This window comes from Hevea brasiliensis, chromosome 14 (genome assembly GCF_030052815.1).
Source record: "Hevea brasiliensis isolate MT/VB/25A 57/8 chromosome 14, ASM3005281v1, whole genome shotgun sequence".
NCBI lineage: Eukaryota > Viridiplantae > Streptophyta > Magnoliopsida > Malpighiales > Euphorbiaceae > Hevea > Hevea brasiliensis.
The window spans coordinates 7,299,317-7,312,272 of NC_079506.1; the positions used below are offsets into that span (position 1 = coordinate 7,299,317).

At 31.9% G+C, this 12,956-nt stretch overlaps 1 protein-coding gene across 1 annotated transcript; it reads left to right on the forward strand.

Moving 5' to 3' along the window:
• Positions 1 to 3,599: 3,599 nt before the first annotated feature.
• On the forward strand, positions 3,600 to 4,415 carry LOC110670652 (thaumatin-like protein). Its single transcript, XM_021832774.2, has one exon. The coding sequence runs from the start codon at positions 3,623 to 3,625 to the stop codon at positions 4,295 to 4,297; it is 675 nt and encodes a 224-aa protein (XP_021688466.2). The 5' UTR covers positions 3,600 to 3,622; the 3' UTR covers positions 4,298 to 4,415.
• Positions 4,416 to 12,956: the final 8,541 nt, after the last annotated feature.

Below are 12,956 nucleotides of genomic sequence, written 5' to 3' on the forward strand. Positions count from 1 at the left end.
TCAAGAAACACACTGTGGTTATGGTTAAGAGTTCTGAGTAATTGTATTTTATTTTTTTCATCATAGTGAAATTTTTTCTCTTATCTTATCCGTGGACATAGACCTTACAGTTAAACCACGTTAAATCCTATATTATTATTCTTATTCTCTTTTCTATACTGTGTAATTGTACGATTTGTGTGTACCTTAGATTTGTGTGCCTGTTATAACACTTTCAATATGAATCTCTCTACACCTTGTATTGTACTCCTATCCAACAAACAAAATAACTCATCCAAAAACTCACAAAAAATTCCTAAATTAGAAGACAACTCTATAAGAAAGAGACAAAATATAATAAATTCTCATTAAGGAAAAGGCAAATACACTAAGATCTATCAACAAGAATAGATTTGTGAACTTTGTGCAAAGGTGAAACTAGAAATTCAAATTTAGGGGGCCAAACATAAATATTAAAATGAAACTAAATGAATTGTTGACAAAAAATATAGAGACTAAAATAAAATTATAAAATATTAAGATATCAAAATTAAATAATATAAAAAATATGAATTAATTTACACAAAGATAGAAAAATTGGAGGGGCAAACAGTAATTGTTTCAAAATATACTAAAATTTATAGAAAAAATTTTAATTTAAAAAATTTTAGGGGGCAAACAGTTTCCAAATGAGTCTAGACCTCGGAGTTATTGTAAAAAAAAAATAATAATAAAAAATAAAAAATAAATAAGAAAAGAAGGGAGGATAGCCAAAGGCGAAAACCCTCACCAGTTTCCACCTAGAAAAACAAAATGGAGGAGGAGAAGATGGAAGGAAGAGAAAGAGGAAGAAAAGGTCCAAAAGGAAGGGGAAGATTCACCTAAAATAAAGTACTTATATCTCTTATAGGTTGATAAGGAAGGAAAACTCAATAATTAACCCTATTAAGTTTATAAATAAATTTTAAATGATAATGTATTAAATCATATGGTATATATATTTATTTTGTATAATTTTAATTATTAAATTCAATATAATGTTTAAATTTTAAATTTTTAAAATGTAATTAAAACCTTTAAAAATTTATATTTGGTTCATTAAAAAGTCATAATCTAGAGATGTTATCTTACATCGTAAATTTTAATTAGTAAAAAGTCTTTAAACAATACTATCATAGATTTTTTTTTCAAAATAAATATAATTTTAATATTTAATTATATTTTCATTAAGAATTTGATAAAATAATCATTTCTCGACAATTCATGTGACGATATTTTTTTCGTTCTTATTAATATTATGGGACTTTTTTTTACACATTTCGCAATGTTTTCATTGCATCTCTAATTTTCATTTTTGTTGTAGTGTCTCTGCTTTTGACTGAATATAATAAATTCATTAAAATATGATAAATAATATTTTTACAAACATAATATGATATATAGATATATTTAAATTTCTTCCATCTTTCTAATATCAATTCTTATTTTCAGATTTTTAAATAATAATGTTTCTATATTTAATTTTATATATATGTACATTATAGATTAACTGACTTTGTCAAGTAAAAATTGATAAAAAAAAATCTCAAAATTTATACTAATTAAACCGAATAGATTGATTTAATTTAATTTATTCAATTTGATTTTCATTCTATTATTTTCATTATTTTGAGTAAAAAAAAAAACTTCTTCTAAAAAAACTTTTATTAATTTTTATTTCTATCTTTATTATATAACAATAACAATTAATGATACCTACCTTATTTATTTTCTTTCCTCTCTATTGTGCAAGCATTTCATCAAACCTTTTATCATTTTCTTAATGAGTGCTACTATATTATACAAACAAGTTTTGATATCATTTTTTTTTTTTACAAATTTTTAAAAATAAATTTTATAAATATATAAATTTCATTATATTTAGAAGTACTATTAAAATAGTAAACAAAGCGAACGGACCCTAAGTAAATGAATTTAAAAATGAATTAAGAGAAACGTTAAATATAGTGGGTTGATGTGATTGTAGAATATTTTTTTTAGTAGAGAGATTGAGAGAAGGGAAACTCAAATTTGGATTTACTGCATGTGTGATATGCATTCAACCATTGAATCAAACTAAGTTAGGCATAGAATTTTAATTTTTAAATTAATGTACAAAAATCTTACATATTTTATATAGTAAGATATAAAGATTCATATCAAAATTGTACAATGGTATTACTCATGATTATATAAAATAAATTAAAAGAAAATGCAAATTTTGATGACACAAAAATTGACATAAATAGTTATTCATAATAAATAAATAAAACTCCATATGCACTATTGACTTTTCATATTGAGAAATAGCATTTCTCCTTGTCAATTAAGTTGGGAATTTTTGCAATTTTATTCATAAATAACCACAGTCAAGTTCTAGATTAATTGAAGTATATAGATTCCTATCACACTAAAGCTACTTGGGTTAGGAATATGCATATATGTATTATATTATGACATATAGCTTTTTTTTTAGGGGAATTGAGTCCTTAAACTTTATCTGTTAAGTGAATATCAATGTTTTTAGCTATTGAATCAAGTCAAATTAAACTATTATGATATACAGCTTGATCAATAACCATCATTTATTAAGGATATTTTAAGGGTTTAGGTTGGCACTTATACACCAAAAATCTTTTTTGCAAAGATGAAAGGAAGAAAAAAATAGAAATGACGTATGGAATTTAAGGGATTGAGTGTTGGGATTATTTTCATTATGTTCAGATAATAAAATTGAAGTTGACCTCCACCTTACGTAATAAAAAAGGTATAAAACGAAACAGAAGTAAGACTTCTAATATTTAAAACCTCCATCCTGGTCTACCACCAGCGCCACCACTACCAAATCCGAACTGGGTCACGGGAAAAGAACCGGCTCGACCTTAACAATCCCAGGAATGTCCCCCATACCCAGAGCAGAAAGCATGTCAATAGTCTTCTTGTCGACCTCAATCTGATCAGTCTTGATGGCGCAGACCTCAGGAACAAAGTCCATGCTGCGCTTACGCTCTTCATCAAGATCCCATGAACAGGTCCCTTCTGGATCCGCTTCATGAGATGGGTAGAAAACCCTTAAAGTAACATCCCCACATTGTCACGTTACATATCACAACCGCACTACATCTAACAAACTGATAGTAAAAGAATTCGCAGCTATGGCAGCGACAGCGGCGTTGATTGTAGCTGATACTGCCCACCTTCCTTCTTTCTGACCTTTTTTTCTTTCTTAATGAAAAGCAAGACTTTTTTTTTTAATTTTTTTAATGAAAAGCGGGACTTGGTTAAGTAAGTTGAATAAATGAAATCCAATATTGTAGTTGAAGTTCCCTCCTATTTCTAGGTTTGGTTGAACCCTACGCTAAGGCCTCAGAAGTCAGAAGTCTTGGATGAATTGTCTTTTGACTACTATACTGTGATTTAAAAAAGTCGGTTTTTGTCCAGTGAAGAAGTAATGACTCAAGACTTCTACGTTTTATCCATGGACACGGGGCCATGAATGCAAGTTTGGAGACTTGGTGTACCTCATTTCTCTATAAATATATAGCAACCTGACCATTCCAAAAGCACAGCCTACAATATAACCACCTAGCTATAGTTTGCCAAAATGATATTTTCCAAAATTCCCGTAGTTTATTTTCTCTTTATCGCTCTCTATTTTGCTTCCGCCCACGCAGCCACTTTTGCTATCACAAACAACTGCCCCTACACCGTTTGGGCAGCTGCTGTGCCTGGTGGTGGCAGGCGACTAGACCCTCACCAAACCTGGCGCCTCACTGTGAACCCCGGCACAACAGGAGCTCGCATATGGGCTCGAACCAACTGCCGCTTTGATGGAGCCGGCCGTGGCCAATGCCAAACCGGCGACTGCGGGGGTCTACTCCAATGCACAGCCTATGGTACACCTCCCAACACCCTTGCCGAGTTTGCCTTAAACCAGTTCAATAACCTGGATTTCTTTGACATCTCCCTAGTTGATGGGTTTAATGTTCCGATGGAATTTAGTCCAACTTCTGGTGGCTGCAGCAGGGGGATTACATGTAAGGCTGATATAAATGGGCAGTGCCCTAACGTGTTAAGGGCACCTGGAGGGTGTAACAACCCTTGCACTGTGTATAAAACCAATGAATACTGTTGCTATGACGGGAACTGTGGGCCCACAGATTTGTCAAGGTTTTTCAAGGATAGATGTCGAGATGCTTATAGTTATCCCAAAGATGATCAGACCAGCACTTTTACTTGCCCTGGTGGTACTAACTATAAGGTTGTCTTCTGCCCTTGAAGGGCCCTTTCTATAGCTACTTTCAGCAATGTCGATCGATCAGTATCCATCTATATGAATAAGCCTTTTAAAATTATTAGTTATAATAATAATCAAGGAATTAAGAAAGAAAAATTATGACCCGTTTCTTATATATTATAGTTCCTTTCATTGTATGTGATATTTGCTATGATGTAATCAAAATTGTAATGTGATCATGATTACATTAGATATTTAATTACGCTATTTGGTAACATAAAAAAATTATATAATAAAATGATAATTACATAATATAATCAATTATATTTAAAAAAATAGCATAACAATTATTATATATAAAAATGAATATCATGATAATTACTTGTTTTAACTTTTCAACACTACCACTACTATTACTATTTGGCCACTATTGTTAGTATCTTCAGTACTCCACCTTGCTACCACCATCACTGGACTATTGTTACCACTACTTAGATACTGCCACCACCATCACCGGCTGGCCAGTACCACTACCACTAACCTCACATTTCCACCATCACCTGACCACTGTTATTACCACCACCACCACTATTTATGTAACGCCCTCACCATAGGTAGTCCGTACATTTTACTATTCCGACGACTAATGTCTATTCGGACAGTCAAAATGTCTGGAACTATACCTAGACTATAGTGAGGAGGCATAAATTGAAGAAATAAATGTTAAGAAAATATAGAAAAAAGTAGAGAAAAATAAATTAAAATTTAGAGAATTTATAAATTGGTACAAAATAATAAAAATAACCTAATATGCACTACTAAGGCATTTTGGTCATTTCACCTCCAAAGGTGAATTTTGACTTAAATGTCAAATTAAAAAGTTAGAGAATTAAAATAATTAGTATGAATTAAAACTTTATAAATTGATGTAATGGCCCGGCCCACTAGTGATATTGTCCGCTCTGGGCCGAAACCCTCATGATTTTAAAACGCGTCAATAGGAGTTACGAACCACCAACTTATAAACTCAACATCTCTCCCGTGTTTTGTCGATGTGGGATTTGCCTAAGGTGTTACAATCCACCCCCCTTATGGGACTCAGCGTCTTCGCTGAGGTTTGCCCCACCATCGCTCAAGGTTGCACGCGGAGCGGCTCTGATACCACAAATGTAATGGCCCGGCCCACTAGTGATATTGTCCACTCTAGGCCGAAGCCCTCACGGTTTTAAAACGCGTCAATAGGAGTTACAAACCACCAACTTATAAACCCAGCATTTCTCCCATGTTTTATCGATGTGGGATTTGTCTAAGGTGTTACAATTGAAGTAGAAAAGAAAGAAGAAGAAAAGAAAAGAAAAGAAAAGAAAAGCTTGTGAAAATTTAAAACAATTTAAGTGCACATATAAATATATATATATATAGATAACCATAAGAGACAAAAGCCACCAAACACCATATTCTTCTCCACTCTTTCTCTCTCTCTCTCCCTCATATTGCCGCCCACCCTTGGTCCCTCATTTCCTCCATTGTTGTCAAGTTTCCAAGCTTGATTTCCCAAGCTTCCACACACCAAAACCCATAGCCCACTTCACAAAAATTTCTCCCCACACCCTAAGGAAGCTATAGATACAAAAAAGAAATAAGAAAATTGAAGTTTTGCAAGATACCCAAAAAGGTTAGTGCTTTAAACTTTTAATCTCTTCTTTAAGCATGAATATCATGCTAAATCAAGTGAAAATGTGCGTGAAATAAAAAGAAAATCTTGAGGAAAGAACCCTTGAATCTTTGGTAGCCATGGAACTTGAAATTTGTTATTTTTAAGTGATGAAAAATGATTCCATGATAATGTGTGATGAGTTGAAATGTTTGGGTGTTTGATTGTGTAGTGTTGTGAAAATTTAAACTTTGAAAACTAGGGTTTGTGTAAATGCTTGAGGACTTGGTGTAAATGTTAAAATTGACTTATTGAGTTGAGATTGTTGCTTATAGAAGTGTATTGCATGCAAATTGAAATAAAAAAGTTGAAGGAATTGAGATATTGGGAGTGTTCAATTTTCTGCAGCTTTGGACTCAATGAGTCCAGTGGGTTTATTGACCCATAACTGAAAATGTGTAACTCCAATTGGTAAGAGGCCAATTGGAGGTGAAAATAGACTCAAAATATCCCATTTTTCATGTAGACACCATGCCCAAATTTTGCCAAAATCATGACCAATTCTCTACCCAAACCCAGATGACCAAACTCTGAAACCCAGAAAATGACCAAATGAACAGTACGTGTTTATTTGGTCATAATTCTCTCTATACTGGTCCAAATGACCTAAAATTTATATCAATGGAAAGCTTAGACATAGGGCTATGCTTTTCATGAAGACCACTTGACCCAGTTTTGCCTTTAACCAAGTCAAATTATTAGCACAAGTTGGGTCACTAAAACTGCCAACCTAGAAATTATCCAAAATAATGTTCCTTTGGTATGCTTGACCAGTTTTGGCAAAAATGCCATAACTTGGTCTCTAAAGCTGCAAATTAAGTGAAACTAGTGCCAAAAGTTTTATAAGACATAGCACAACAATTTTTATGTTTTGACCAAGCTCTAAAAATCATTGCATCCTAGGGAAAAATTAGCCAAAATTAGGAATTGAAATCTGGAAAATGTTAAGTTGAACCCAGAATGCCATTTGATATCCGTGTGTTCATTTGGCCATAACTCCCACTAGGAAATTCCATTTGGGATCTGCCAATATGATATGGAAACATGATACTTAGGGCTACAACATTGATTTTGACACATTTGCCAAATTCTAAGTGTAAAGACCCTAAAAAGAGGGTCAAACATACTGCCCTGAAGTTTGACTATTGCCTTTATAGGATTAAGAGTCCAGGTCAATACATTTGTAATACCTTTATTTCATAGCCTGGTATATTTCACTATTCCGGTGATTGGTGTCGGTCCAGATAATTAAGGGGATTAGAACCATGTCTAAGACAACTAGATAAGCCCTGAACATAAATAATTAGTAATTGTCAATTAGTTAAGTATAAATAAGAAAAACAGAACACAAGAAGTTAAATGAGCCAAGAGTCACAGCGATAGGTGACTTTCTCGGGAAGGACTGCGAGATCGATTTAAACTTAAATTTCGAACCGTAAAATGTGACGCCGCAGTCCTTTGGACTATTGTGAACACAGTGGAAAAGAGAAAATCACGAAAAAAAATTGTTAAGTCGGTCAAATAATTAGGTCAGGAATCCAAAAGAAATATTAAATTATTTGCAAACCGGATCGAATTGGCGAGGGGCAATTTGGTCAATTCACCTCTGGAGCTGACTCCTGACCTAACTGTCAAATAAAATTGGAGAAAAGAAAATTTTGGGATCAAGAATTAAATTAAGGAACTAATAGAAAAATAAATACAAAAGAAAAAAGAAAAAAAAAAGAAGAAAAAGTTTATGACATCACCTTCCATGACATCATGGATGACCTCATAAATAATTATTGAATTAATGAATTTATTTTGACCAAGTAAAAAATGAGGATAAAACAAAAATAATTGAAAAAGAAATTTGGTCTTCATCTTCCTTCATTGCCGTCTCTCATTTCTCCCTTCTCTCTCTCAAAATCCTCCATTAGAGCTTGATTTCAAGCTTTTCAAACTCCCCAAAGTGGACATAAATCCCCCAAATTTCTAAAGAAAACTTGCTATTACCACTAGACAAGAAGATTGATCAAGAAATTTTGAAAGAAAAGTGAAGGATTTGGTGGTTGAATTTCAAAGAGAAAGGTTAGTAAGCTAAATTTTGTATTTCTAGTTTAATTATTGTTTTTATAGTTGAATAAACTTAGAAATTATGAAAAATGGAAAAGAAAATAATTTTTGGAGGACTATATGTAAATTTTGGCCAGCCTATGTAGGGAAATGATTTGCTTGAGTTTGATTGAATTAAACATCTTAGAAAGCTTGAATGAGTTGAGAAAGTATGTTTATATGCTTTAAATTAGTAAAATGTAACAAAATTAGTAAGTTAGGGTTTTGGGAGACAAAATTTTGAGAATTAGTCAAATGGTATGTTTAACCTTGTTTGAGCTGAAAAATGGTCATGTAGGACCAATTGTGGTATGTTGGAAGTGTTGGAATCAAATGGAAATTCGGATTAGTTATGGACATTCTGCAGGCAGCGGGACCAAGGTCCCTTTCAGGGACTAAAACTGAAAATTTACCAACCCAATTGGTATGAGGCTAATTGAGAATGAAACTAGACACAAAATGACACATTTTTCATTCAGGAATCATGCCCAAAAAGTGACCATAGCATAGTGAACAAATTGGCCAAATCCGGAATTGGGTGTTCTGCCCTGTACAAAAATGACCAAATGAACATTTGGCCATAACTTGGGCTAGGTAGGTCCAAATAACCTGAAATTTTACCAGTGGAAAGCTGAGATATAGACCTACAACTTTCATGAGGAATACAAACCCAAATTATGCCCTTAACCAAGTCATTTAGCCACCCAAATTTAGTTACCTAAAACTGCCAGAACCAGTTTTGGTGCCCAGAAAATCTGGGTTAGGCTAATCCAGCCAGCCATGTTCAAATGGCTATAACTTGAGCTATAAAACTCCAAATGGAGTGATTCAAAAAGGAAAATAAATTTAAGACAATAAGGAACAATTTCTATGAAGAAAACTTAGCCAAATTCTAACAGCAACATAACCAATGGAATAGTGCAACATAGGTCACTAAAACTGAAAATTTAAAAGTTTGCCTAAAAGACTTAAGTTTTGAGAAAATGACCAAAACCAATAAGTTTGGTAACCAAAATATGGTATGTGAGTATAGTTGAATTTTCCATACCTTTTAAGCCTAAGAAAGTCAATATTTTAACTTGAATAGTACAATGAATAGTAATCTCAACATGAAAATTTTCAAAAATATAAGTTTAAGCATATTGAGATTAATTATTGGAATTATTATGAGGTAAAGATACTGAGGTACTATAAATTTTATGTTTCAGCTGAAAAAGACCCGGAAGGTCTAAGAGACTGATTCAAGGCCTAGAGGCGACTCACGTCAGGTTTGTGCACAATAAAACCTATTTAAGCATTTTCTCATTGAAAATTTGATTTAGTATGCACTATGAAATTTCCGTGTTAATTATGAGTTTAAGAACTTTCGTGTTGCCACTTTGTGAATGAAAATGTGACTTTGGAAATTGATTTGATTTTGCATGCAATATTTGAATAAATTGTTTTAAATTGATTTTTGATTCACACTTAGCATGACAGTGCCTTATTATTCCTCCTCCATTTTTGGGGTTGAGATCGATTATTTTCCTCCCTCTCTGGTTTATCAGTTGAGGTTGTAGATCGGATGAGTACGCATTAGTTAGCTAGCCACCTCCCTCATTGATTTCAATTAGTAGGGTTGTAGATTGCTTTGTCGTGGTGTACAACGCGGCACTGATCGGAAATTTTGTGTTATGGCTTAAGTTGTGTATGAATTGACAACACTATGTTTATTAAATTGTTTGACCAAAATTGTATTATAATGAGTTTTGATAATTGTGAAATATTTAAATTGTGATTTATCAATGAATATTTTATGTACTGCATTTCAAATTTTTATTGTGCACCACTGAGTATTTTTATAATCAGCGATAACTTATTTTGCTGTCGTAGATAAGGGCAAGGAAAAAGCAGCAGAATGAGCTGCTGAATTGGCAAGACTTTCGCTAATCTTTTTGTACAGGTATTTATTTATACCCTTGTAGTTATTTGATGTAAATATTATAATGTCTTATGTATCAATGTAAAGTTGAGCAGTTGTATAATAAATTATAATAATGATATTTTAAATTTTCTTTTTGGAAATTAAGATCTGTATTTGTAAATTAAGTACTATATGCAATGTGAATGAATTTGTGAAATATTTTGAGATGATAAATTTTTGGTTGAGTTGTGGAACTAAATTGAACTGTGTTGACTTGAGTTGATTTAGGTTGGGAGTTGTGAAACAATTATTGGAAGTATTTTTTTCATGTATTTGATGAACTGTTTTCTCAAAATACAGACGGCACTCTGCCGAAATTTTTATAAAATTTGTAAAAAAATAAAAGAGGACAAAAATTTTAACTAGTTTTCAAACTTCAATTAAATGTTTTTAATTCCTACCAAAATGCTCACCACTTCCAAAAAGTAAGAAAATGGTTTTAAAATACCTTGTAAGGTACTTAATAAGTTATCAGTAGGTGAAGTTCGGTAGTTCATTAGGTATTCTACGGGATCATGTTATGCCTTACAGAGGGGTAAGATGTGACAACATTGACCATAACTCACTATACTAAGCTTGAAAAATTATGAAATTGTACCTGGAAGTCCCTAAGACATAGAGGAACATATCTTGTGAAGAAACATAAATCTAAAAATGACCATAAAATGATCAAATGACTGGTCAAAGTTTTTTTACCAGGAATTGTAAATTCTCGACAGCTTAGAGGCAAAGGGACCAGTTATGGTATTTTGACCATAACTTGAGTTCTATAACCCCAAATTCAGTGATTCAAAAACTGAAATTTAAGTTTAAACATAGAGGAGCAATTGTTATGAAGGAAGTGTGACCAAATGACATCCTAACCTAGTCAAATTCCTAGATAAAGATAACACATTAAAATGAACCTAAAGAAAGGTTCATGGGAAAAATGTTATATATGATAATTAAAATACTCATAAGGCTAAATAAATATTAAAAATGATATGAATATGTAAATTGGGACTAATGTCCTATTAATATGAAATTAATGGTACCACTGAACAGTACCAGAAAATAGTAACAATGAATAGTGCTAAAATAATTAAAAATGTTTAATTGCTCATAGTATACTTAGACTTATTTATTTAATATAGATAAATTGGTATACCAATTAGGGATTACAGATAACAGTACTACCTACCGAGAAATCATGAACTGACAATATATGTCTGGTATGATTGTTCTATAGGCTATATGCCTACTTATTGGCCATTGTGCCTACTTTATTTCTGGCTTTACAAGCCTGACAGCGGGTTTCGTGCCCGACAGCTGACCTCGTGCCTGACAGACGTATATTGGACAAACATATGGCTGTCTAACCAGTATACACCAGTGCATCCAGCTTTTATAATTTGTTATAGGTTTCTTGGGTATTGATAAAAATTAATTAAGACTTAAAATACAATAAGTAATCATAAAAGATCCCGATAATGTTAATTATTTCCAAAGAGCAATAAAAATATAAAAGATCCAGAAATTATGACTTGCAGATATTAATTCAATTGTTTAATTATTATTATTATTATAAATTATGCACCACTAAGCGTTATGCTTAGCGCGTTGGTTTTCTATTGCGTAGGTACTGGAGATCAGCAGCCGCCACAGTAGTGTTCGGACAGAGTTCCGACCAGATCTGCCACTGTCCAGAGTCACCTCACCGGTCTTTTGTATTTTTGTAGGGCCCATGTATAGACTAGTATTTTGATTCATTATGTCTAGTCATGATGTATTTCATTTTAGACTTGTAATTAAAATTTGAGATTGAAATGAAAACTTGTAATTTATTATCTATGAATTTCTATATGAATGCAATAGATGATACTTCATTTTTAGATCTCATAAATAATTATAAATGATATGATACAAGAGAATATGATATGGAAATTTGTGAAATGAATATAAACATGTTAACAGGTAATTAGTGGAACCTGCCAGATGCTAATAAAACAGGGGAGACTCTGTCCAGGTATCCACAGAAATAAGTAATAAAAAAAATTTTCTACACATAGAATAATATTTTAAATGATATCAAAAGTTTACAATAGATATGATAAAACAAGAGAGGGTGCTCCGGCACCGAATATGGCACTTCTTGCTTGGCTATACAGTAGATGGGTAAGGGGAGTCACAATTTAGCTATCACTAACACTCCACCACCAATTGCTATAATCATTACCACTAATTTTTAATACCATAAATAAATAAAATTTTAAAATAAAAATTATATATAATTAAATTACATTACTTATATTTTTATTTTGTAACCAAACATAGTAATGTAATGATAATTACATTACAATATTAATTTTATCACATAATTAATTACATTGTATTACGTTATATTCTACTAAACGTGATTATTGAAAGAAATTTCAAAATTACAGTGTCTCAAATTTAAATCCTAATGGAAGTCAATTATAATGAAAAAAAAAAAAAGGAAAAAATTTATTGTGTGCTAAAGTCAATTATAACTAAAATTTTATAAATATAAAACTAATTTTTTATAATAATTGTTTGTAAATTTCGCCTATGAATGATAATTATTACCAGCGACTTCATAGTTAAATGGAAGTTGTGCCCAAATCTCATAGCTATTTCCTAACCCACATCCCAACGATAACATTAGATCGCATCTTGGTCCAACCAATGTCAACGAGCCAAAATTTTCATAGCTTTACAATTCTTGTTAATTCATCTCTTGTTAATCTTGAAATTAATCCATCAGATTAATTTTCTAGGGTTGGCTTTGAGAACACCACTTGGGTCTTCATTTCCATCAAGAACGAAAATGATTAAAACTCTATTTGGAATTATGATGGACATATCAAAATACATTGTTTAAAAAATTGTGATTTTAAATATTATAAAAAAAAAACTGTTTAAAAAAAAAT

Bases quoted from the DNA above. Each gene is read 5' to 3' on its own strand.
- LOC110670652 (XM_021832774.2), top strand. From the start codon at position 3,623: ATGATATTTTCCAAAATTCCCGTAGTTTATTTTCTCTTTATCGCTCTC.